This window comes from Nycticebus coucang, chromosome 20 (assembly GCF_027406575.1).
Source record: "Nycticebus coucang isolate mNycCou1 chromosome 20, mNycCou1.pri, whole genome shotgun sequence".
NCBI classification, from domain to species: domain Eukaryota; kingdom Metazoa; phylum Chordata; class Mammalia; order Primates; family Lorisidae; genus Nycticebus; species Nycticebus coucang.
In genome coordinates this window covers 25,345,681-25,356,185 of record NC_069799.1, presented here as the reverse complement: position 1 = coordinate 25,356,185, position 10,505 = coordinate 25,345,681, and the positions used below count along the sequence as shown (strand labels likewise).

At 37.6% G+C, this 10,505-nt stretch overlaps 1 protein-coding gene and 1 non-coding gene across 6 annotated transcripts in view; one reads left to right on the top strand and one right to left on the bottom strand.

Annotated features, from left to right (window-relative positions):
- The window catches only part of LOC128573103 (zinc finger protein 729-like), a 30,898-nt gene that overhangs the window by 13,056 nt on the left and 7,337 nt on the right, over window positions 1–10,505 (bottom strand). The window contains exons 3-5 of one of the 5 annotated variants that reach the window (XR_008376311.1): window positions 6,917–9,447; window positions 2,319–2,480; window positions 711–817 (exon numbers count right to left, since the gene is read on the bottom strand). Coding sequence is in view for 1 of the 5 variants with exons in the window: in XM_053573296.1 (XP_053429271.1) it covers window positions 7,196–9,447 (2,252 nt within the window). In the remaining 4 variants the exon portion in view is untranslated. The other 4 variants (XR_008376309.1, XR_008376310.1, XR_008376312.1 and 1 more) reach the window with 4 other exon arrangements.
- On the top strand, window positions 4,618–4,724 carry LOC128573278 (U6 spliceosomal RNA). Its single transcript, XR_008376421.1, has one exon. It is a non-coding gene; the product is annotated as a U6 spliceosomal RNA (small nuclear RNA).

Below are 10,505 nucleotides of genomic sequence, written 5' to 3'. Positions count from 1 at the left end.
GCTCTCCTTGTGAATTGAAGGAAACAAATATATTGAAACTTACATTGATTCAGTTCTTTAATAGTTGGAAAATGGATTTGAGAATTTTACAAATAGAATACGGTAGTCCCAGGAAAGAACCCAGTGTCTTCATAGTTGGAATATTGTCATGAAGGTCAATTAGGGAACTAATAAAAATAAAAAATATTGTGGAATCTTCAAATTAACACAGATAGATAATTAAATTTCATTTTCTTTTGTATTTTCCATCATTGCTTTAATGTAAATATTGGTCCAGTTAAGATGACAACAGTGTAAAAAGCTTATTTTGAACATATGTTTTATATCAGATCACACTATTTTAGAGTATAGCGTTCAAAACTGATTTTTTACTGTTATCCCAAAATACTCAGCAGATAATCTTGTTCAGGGTAAAACTCTAGTAAATATTTGCTTAATGAGTTAGTCTTCTGTGTCTTACTTTTATTTTCCTTTTACATATACATATACATGTCTTACTTTTATTTTCCTTTTACATATACATATGAAACCCATATACATATAAGGTTTCCACCCTTTGTCTTCACAAAATGAAAAAGGCTTAAAATTCAACAACAATAACAATGTTCAAGACAAGGACTAGAAACAAAATCCTTACAAAGAGCAAATGAAGACAAATACATTCAGAAAAGTAAACAGATGGTTGGTGCATCACAATATCAAGCAATAACAACAACAGTGCCAAGAAAGCAGCATTCACATTGTCAAATAGCGGGTATGTCCACTATAGAATACTTTAACTGTGAGGTTTAGCATGGAGTCATTAGTTAACCTATAACTGTATAATTAAATTATAAATTAACCTATAACCCTATAATTTAATTTTAGATTTCATTTATTACTTTTTTTTAGAAAGGTCATTTATATGTGTGTGCTTAGGTATATTCATTATATCTAAATCATATGTATTATACAGTTATTATAAATGTATTTTAATTAGTATCACCTTCAGTTCTTTCTAATGACTACCCATTTAATCTAACCAGATATTAGAAATCAGGATTAGATATTAGAAATTTGCTCATGTAACTATAATAATCTCTGCTTGCCCTACAAATCTTATACAGCCTGTGGTTTCACCACTGAACAGTGATTTTTTAATAAAAATTGTCTATTCTGGCAATAGTTAAAGAAAGTTTCTGTGTTTGACTCTATGAGTAGAAAATTAAATGGCAATTTCTGAACATGTTAATTGATGTTTTGGAATAATGTATTTTTACTCTTTTTATTTTCCAAGAAAGCATTGGGGATAAAAATATCTTTCGGTCCCATAGGCTGTGCAAATAGAAGCTTCTGTGGTCAGCTCCAGTTTGAAAATACATAGTAATTAAGGTGTTGAGCCTGTCTTTGAGTTACTTCATGATTGACTTACCTATAACAAAATAATTCACAAAATAATTTCAAAACAATGTATATAAGGCACATGATAAATTAAAGACATTAACTTTTAGCAAAAAAAAGATTAAAAAGTGTTATTACCATTTGCTATTTCGGTAACTGACTTTCAACTGTATTTGTAGCATGTTATTCAACAGCACAAACTTGTGAAAGCCATATCTCATAAATTTGTCAATCAATGGGGCTATGTCTACTAATGCTTCCTGTTTCAGAGAGTGTGAACATTTTTGGTATTAAGTGAATCTCTACTGCGGTGGTCCCGAGGTTTTCCAGGGGGAAACTCTTCCCAGATAGAGAAATTTACCTGGATGTGGATTTCTTCTGGCCATTTCTCCCCATCCTCCAGACACTAGAGTAAACAGCTACCAGGAGTGTTCATAGACTACCTTCATGGGAAGGATATTGTTGTCTAGAGAATCAATAATCCCGAGTATTTAATTTAGACAATAATTCTCTCCCCAACAATGGACAAGGAAATCAGGCATCGAAAGAATTTGTGGTCCCGCTGTCCAGTCACTCCTGCTACAGAACCAGATTCTTCACCCAGAGGGGAGAGTGAAGTATTAAACAATAAATATGTAGCCTTAGTATTTCTTAGAAAGTCTTGGCCAACAGCCTTCCATAGGTAGAGAGGGTAGACTACACTTTGCACTGGGCATCCCTAGAGACATTGTACCAAATAGTTGGATGCCCATAAAGACATCATTGCCATGGACCAAGTATTACCTGTGGACAATGTTGTGCCCATCTCAGGTTGCCAGAGTAGGCTGAGATCTGCATTTTCTCACTCAGAGTCCTAAGGTCAGATTCCAGTGGCAGGTGGCTTCCCTTAACAAACATGCAACCACTTTCAACACTGAATTCCTGACTTTCCAACTTACCTCTGCCTGGGTGCCTCTTTTTAGCCTTTGTGTCACGAAGTCCCCTTGTTCACATGACCTCCCTGTCTGCCAGGAGTTTTACTACTGACCACAGTGAAAGAGCTGTCCATCGATTCAGACTGAGAGGAATCTGGGGTGTCTTCCTGAATCTTTTCAGGGAGTCTGTGAGGAGATTAAACACAGACCATTTGCCTCCACTTGAGGGGTGGCTAACTAAAGCTTACCAAGAGCAGATCAAGGCTACAGGTTTATAAAAGAGACACCACTGATGCAGCAGGGAAAAATCCATTGCAAACACCTTACTTGATTGAGAAAGTCACAACTCAAAAAGGGCAGCAAAGAGAGCAGGTAGTCCCCAGTTTGTACCACAACCAGAAATGGTCTAGTTTTGTCATTTCTTGTGAAAGAAAAAATATGTTGTTCAAGGATGGCACCAGTCACACATAAATAGTCTGTCATCTTATCTTAGCAACAAAAAGCCAAGAGGTGTGCAGAGTGAATTAAAGACAGAGGAAGGAGTTAAAATGTCAGTCAGGCAGTAAGAAAAAGAGGCTAGTGTTTTAGGATAAAGTTGACTCCTATTTTTCTTTGCTTCATTTTCAAAGGAGTAACTCATAACCTTGAGTAGTGATCTCAAAACCCATAACTAAGGAAATATAGCTTCAGGCAGGTAGAATAAAATACAAAGCAGCAGATTTAACACTGTTGTGGCAGATTGATGCTCAATAATTGATCTTTGTCACTTTAAGCAAATATACAGCAACCTGATGAGGTTTTAAACAAATTCTCAAAACAAAACTAACACTTACCTGGACGTTCCCTTTTCAGTTAGGCCAACCTGGTCACATACAACATTTTTCATAATTTACCTTTCCAAATGTTATCCCTTATATAGACCATTTCTGACATGGTGAAGCCCTATGTTTGTCAGAAAATTTTCTTCTTGAATCGGCGCCTGTAGCTCAAGCAGCTAAGATGCCAGCCACATACACCAGAGCTGGCGGGTTCAAATCCAACCTGGGCCTGCCAAACAATGACAATTATAATCAAAAATATCTGGGTGTTGTGGTGGGCGCCTTAGTCCTAGCTACTTGGGAAGCTGAAGCAAGAGGATCGCTTAAGGCCAAGAGTTTGAGGTTGCTGTAAGCAGTGATGTCACAGAACTCTACCCAGGGCCACAGCTTGAGACTGTCTCAAAGAAAAAAAAAATATATATATATATATATACACATATATATATTTTCTTCTTAAACCATCACTTATTTTAGGAGAAATATTGTTATTAGATTTTGTCATACACAAAATCGTTGTCTTTCCTTTTAGTGTGACTTGCCGCCCATGTTTCTTAATATTCATGAGTTTCTTCACATCTCTCTAACACATACTGGTTTCTTCTTGCTTTAAGTTTTTTTCCTGCTTTGAACGAAAATGCAAACCCCATTAATTCTTTTCTATTTAAAGACCTGGGAAGGTGGTTTTACAGGATTTCGGTCTCTAGGTTAAAGTTTAGACTTCATCAAACAATCGGGTAGGCCAGCTGGAAAGCACTGAAAAAAATAAACAAGGCATCATCAACCAGGGAGCAGAGGGATTTTAGAGTATAGAGTACCCTATAGGTTTATATTTTGCCTTCCATTTTAAAGAAAGATGTGAGAGAGAAAGAGAGTCCCAGAATATTCAGGAAGAGCAGAGGGGTGGCTCTCATGTTATGAACATCAGTTTGTTTACTGTGACACAAAGAGACAACTACCCAACAACCAGCCTTCCCAGCATCTGAAAGTGGGCCTTGTGCTGAAGCTGGAGTGTGTCCGCCAAACCACAAGAGTTTCAGAAATTGAGAGCTGCTTCAGGGATTTCACAAGGTCTGGAAATCAAGTTTGATCCCCTATCTCCAGGGGAGGGAAATGTCACCTCCAGGGCATCTCTCTAGTACTGAGGGGATGGTCCCAGCAGAGGCTGCTTCCTGAGCCATTCCTGACTCCAGGAACCCATTGTCATGATGCGGGAAAGGCTCTGGCCTGGTGGCTTCTTGCCTGACCCTAGAGTAACTCTGTTCCTGACAAACTTCTTTCCTAGTGGTAGCAAGCATTTCAAAAGCTTCGTACTGCTCTTGGGGACTGATGCTGACTTGGCTCTCTCTTGTGTCTCTTCATCCCAATTCTCCTTATCAAGACCTTAAAAATGTACTTTAATGTTTTGTTTGTGGAGCAAGAGGCCCCTTTGTATGCTTTCCAATATTAGATCCAACTGGGAGATGATGCGCATTGTGGAGATGAAAAAAACAAAAAACAAAAAAACAGTGCTCGCTTTGGCAGCACATATACTAAAATTGGAACGATACAGAGAAGATTAGCATGGTCCCTGCACAAGGATGACACGTAAATTCGTGAAGCATTCCATATTTTTTCTTCTTAGTAAAGTATTTCAAGAATGGAAGAAAAAGTACCCAATGTCCTCAGCCCTACTATGAAACTAAATTAGGGTTTTCACATGAAAGCGATAACCCAGGTACAACCTAAGAATAGGGGGAAGGGGGCGGCACCTGTGGCTCAGTGAGTTGGGCGCCGGCCACATATGCTGAGGGTGGCGGGTTCAAACCCAGCCCCGGCCAAACTGCAACAAAACAATAGCTGGGCGTTGTGGCGTGCGCCTGTAGTCCCAGCTGCTCGGGAGGCTGAAACAAGAGAATCGCGTAAGCCGAAGAGTTAGAGGTTGCTGTGAGCCCTGTGACGCCACGGCACTCTACCCGAGGGCGGTACAGTGAGATTCTGTCTCTACAAAATAAAAAGAATAGGGGGAAGGGGGAAAGGGAGGGGAGGGAAGGATTGGTGGAATTACACCAGGTGTGCATCTTACAAGGATATATGTGAAACTTGGTAAATGGTCTGTAAAGCTAGTGAATGATGCCCTATGATCATATCAATGTACACAGCTATGATTTAATAAAAAAAAATAAATAAATAAAATAAAATAAAATAAAATGAAGGAAAATGGAGCAAGGGTAAGGAGCTACATTACCTGGAAAGCAAAGAGTGAGAGCTGTAAGTGTAATAAGTAATGTGCATCAGGCAGCGTGAATTCAGAATGTCTAATGTTCCATTACCTTATCTTGCTGAAAATATACACTTTCCTCCCAGATTTTGGCACTAAAATGTCACATATGGGGAACAGATGTCAAGTGTGTGTTCCCTGGTTTTTGGTTCCAGGTGACACAGCATAGTTACTGGTACCAAGACAGCGTAACAAATGAGCAGAACCAGTAGATACAAGTTAGCAAAAGGCCAAAGTTTATTAAAGCACAGTACACTCCAGAGAAGGGAGACATCTACCTTATCAAGTGGAGAATACCTTGGGTTAGTGAGATTTTTCCCCTTCATGATAATTTTCCGATCTATCTTAAGTGGTGCAGTGGGGGTGGTGGTAATATATTTACTATTTTTACTGGAAAGGGGGACAAATTCCGGAATGGACTGTCCTCCCATTTCTACCCCTGTAAAGCAATTTCTAGAAGTTGTCATAGTATTTGTAATCTGTGATAAAAGTATTAAGAATTTTACTGTGTTTATGAAAATGGGTCACTTGAGGCTACTGTCACCTTACTTGTATGCATGCTGCAAAGACCTGTTTTTGTGGCTTTGGCCATACCTCCACACTGGGGTTTCTCTAGCTCTGCAAGTCATTTTTGTAAAGCAAACATCAGTTTAGTTTTTGAAAGCCTTCCTGAAATGCTTTTCTTTTTTTTTTCCAGAAAAATCAAATTTATTTTAAAACTGTTGAAAATAGAAGTTAATAACAATTTTATTACAACTCTCACAATTTTCTTCTTTGAAAATACTCTGTAACCATCTACAATGGCCATGTAGTATTTTGTACAATTTTAACAAGTAGATAGATTTAAACATGAGGTGTCTGAATAATTACAGATACTTTTTTTTCTTTAATACATTGTGTTTTAAACTCTGGCTGTATTGAACTCCACACATACCACAGTTGTGGTAACTTGAAGTTATCTGTTCCAACTTTCTGCCTATGAAGGAATATTTTCCATAGCATTCTTGACAAGTACACTTCTGGCTTGAAATTATTTTCCTGAAATGCTTTTCTTTCTTGGCAACCCACTCTAGTAATTTTCTTCCTTCTTATTATGGACAAGGGATGCCCTAGAACCATCTGCCCCTGTCTCTCCCTAGTCCTACCAAACAGGATAAACACAACTTTAAGACATCATTGAAATATTTGCAGGGTATTTCTTTCCTATGAATTATGATTAGAAAAGTACGAGAAATAAACCCTGGTTATAAGATTCAACATTGTCTTCACAGTTGTAGGGGTTTTCTTTGTCATAAATTTCATAGAGAAACGTTTGAAAAGAATTTAAACACTTGTCACCTTCTTCACATTTATAGCTTTTCTGTTTAACATGAATTCTACTGTATACAGAAAACTAGAATTACTGGTATAAAGCTTCCACACACCTTCATATTATGATTTTTCTCTGACATGATTTCTCTTGTGTTTACTAAGGGCCAAGAATCAGTTAAAACGTTTGCCATATTATTCTCATTTGTAAGATCTCTCTCCAATATGAATTTTCTTACGTCTAGTAAAGTTTCAGCTCTGCTTAAGTGCATCGCCATACCATTCACAGTTGTAGGATTTCTCGCCAGTGTAAATTCTAATAAGCTTCATAAGTTATGAAAACCAAGTAAGGTACTGCCAGATTCTTCATATTTCTAGGGTTTCCATGTTATCTCATTTTTTTTTTTTATTGTAAAGGCTGGTTTGACCGTGAGTTAAAGGGTTTGCCACACTATTCATATTTCTAATATTTCTCTCCAGAATGAATTCTTTTATGTACAGAAAGGGTTGAGGACCGGTTAAATGCTTTTCCATTCTTCACATTTGTAGGGTTTCCCTCCAGAATGAATTCTTTTATGTACAGAAAGTTTAGAGGAATCATTAAAGGCTTTTCCACATTCTTCACATTTATAGGGTTTCTCTCCAGAATGAATTCTTTTGTGTACAGAAAGGTTTGAGGACCGGTTAAAGGCTTTTCCACATTCTTGACATTTGTAGGGTTTCTCTCCAGAATGAATTCTTTTATGTACAGAAAGGGTTGAGGAATTCTTAAAGGCTTTTCCACATTCTTCACATTTATAGGGTTTCTCTCCAGAATGAATTCTTTTGTGTACAGAAAGGTTTGAGGACCGGTTAAAGGCTTTTCCACATTCTTGACATTTGTAGGGTTTCTCTCCAGAATGAACTCTTTTGTGTACAGAAAGGTTTGAGGACCAGTTAAAGGCTTTTCCACATTCTTGACATTTGTAGGGTTTCTCTCCAGAATGAATTCTTTTATGTACAGAAAGTTGTGAGTGCCCATCATAGGCTTTTCCACATTCTTGACATTTGTAGGGTTTCTCTCTAGAATGAATTCTTTTATGTACCGAAAGTTTTGAGGACCACTTAAAGGCTTTTGCACATTCTTCACATTTGTAGGGTTTCTCTCCAGAATGAGTTCTTTTATGTGCAGAAAGAGTAGAGGAATAATTAAAGGCTTTGTCACATTCTTCACATTTGTAGGGTTTCTCTCCAGAATGAATTCTTTTATGTGCAGAAAGAGTAGAGGCATAATTAAAGGCTTTGCCACATTCTTCACATTTGTAGGGTTTCTCTCCAGAATGAATTCTTTTATGCACAGAAAGGTGTGAGTAGCGGTTAAAGGCTTTTCCACATTCTTCACATTTGTAGGGTTTCTCCCCAGAATGACTTATTTTATGTACAGAAAAGGTTGAGGACCATTTAAAGGCTTTTCCACATTCTTGACATTTGTAGGGTTTCTCTCCAGAATGAATTCTTCTATGTATAGAAAGGGTTGAGGAATTCTTAAAGGCTTTTCCACATTCTTCACATTTGTAGGGTTTCTCTCCAGAATGAATTCTTTTATGTACAGAAAAGGTTGAGGAATCCTTAAAGGCTTTTCCACATTCTTGACATTTGTAGGGTTTCTCTCCAGAATGAATTCTTTTATGTACAGAAAGGGTTGAGGAATGGTTAAAGGCTTTTGCACATTCTTCACATTTGTAAGGTTTCTCTCCAGAATGAATTCTTTTATGTGCAGAAAGAGTAGAGGAATCATTAAAGGCTTTTCCACATTCTTCACATTTGTAGGGTTTCTCTCCAGAATGAATTCTTTTATGTACAGAAAGAATAGAGGAATCCTTAAAGGCTTTTCCACATTCTTCACATTTGTAAGGTTTTTTTCCAGAATGAATTCTTTTATGTACAGAAAGGGTTGAGGAATCATTAAAGGCTTTTCTACATTCTTCACAATTGTAGGGTTTATCTCCAGTATGAATTCTTTTATGTACAGAAAGATGTGAGTACCAGTTAAAGGCTTTGCCACATTTTTGACATTTGTATGGTTTCTGTCCAGAACGAATTCTTTTATGTACAGAAAGAGTTGAGGAATCCTTAAAGGGTTTGCAACATTCTTCACATTTGTAGGGTTTCTCTCCAGAATGAATTCTTTTATGTACAGATAGGGATGAGTAATGGTTAAAGGATTTGTCACATGCTTCAAATTTGTAAGGATTGTCTACATTATAAATTGTCTCATAGTTATAATACTTTGAGCTGTGGCTAAGATACTTGTCATCATTCTCACAATGGGAAATTTTCTCTGCAGTATGAAGTCCCCTGTGTTTAGACAGTCTTGAGCAAGATTTAAAGACTTTGCAACATTCTTTACATTTGTACTGCTTTTCCACAGAATGGGTTATCTCATGTTTATGGACGTTTGAGCATAGTTTTAAGACTTTTTCATATTTTTTACACTTCAATGTTATTTCTCCAGTATATATCATCTTATGTCTATTTACATTTGATAATTTTCTGACAACTTTGAAACATTTACTGCATTGGTAGATTTTACCATGCATAGCTGTTAAACTTTCATCTAGTCCATTGTAACATACGTTCTGCTGCTTATACTCACACACCCTATCCCAGTCTTTTATTGAGTTTAAATTCTCAGGGCCATCATTTTCATATCTTCTCAGGATTATCTCCGGTAATAAAATATTCATGCCCAGCACTTGTGAATTGCTCTGGGTGGAATGATTAGATATAACTGAAAGAAATTTAAAAATAGAAAATTATGCCATTGATTTTCATCACAATTGAATAAATATACATTACAAATTTTGTCTGTAAAATTATGCCCAGCACAGTAGCAAGATGGCACAGGACAGCACAAATGCCCTAATAATTTTCAAAATACATATAAGTAAGAAATATATACTATATTTTAGGGACTATAAAAGCGAAGTGAAAATTTTCAGCCCAACAGGTGACCACAATGTGAAGAGGCATATACAGGCCAGGTACAGTAGTTCATGTTTGCAAACATAGCACTCTGGGAGAATGTGTGAGTGGATTGCTTCAACACAGGCATACAAGAGTGATCTGAGCCAGAGTGAAACCCTGTTTATACCAAAAATAGAAAAAATTAGTGGGGTGAGTGGCAGACAACTGTAGTCCCAGCAGCTCAGACCAGTTACATTTCCACACCTGAAAACAGCATTGTCCATGTGAAAGTAAACTTTTTCTCAAAAGAAAAATAGAGACCTGCATTAACTCTACTTGCTTTTCAGGGCTTTTCTAAAGATAGCTTATGTGTCCCATGAGGGAGAGTGCTGAAGAGACTGCAGAGAGTGCAGTTTGTTTTGTTTTTGGCTAGGGCTGGGTTTGAACCCGCCACCTCTGGCATATGGGGCTGGCGCCCTACTCCTTTGAGCCACAGGTGCCACTCGAGAATGGTGATGTTTTTATAAAACTGATGGGGGACCTGAAACTAAAGGTAAAATATTGTTACAGCACCAGAGAGACTCCAAGACAACAGACAGATTCAGGTCCAGAAAGTGATTACAAGTTCCTAGGAGGTAATGTGGGGAAAATGCTTCAGCTGGAAAATAGCCACACTATTTTGCAAACAAAACACTTTCAGAATGTATACTAAACTGCCTCTAGTCTGCTAATGTGTGTCAGAGTCCTGTAAGGTAAAGCCACATCATGGATTGTGTGAAAGGTGCCTTATGTGGCTAGGCGCCCATAGTACAGAGGTTATGGTGCCAACCACAAACACGGAGGCTGGCGGGTTTGAACCCAGCCCGGGCCACATTAACAACA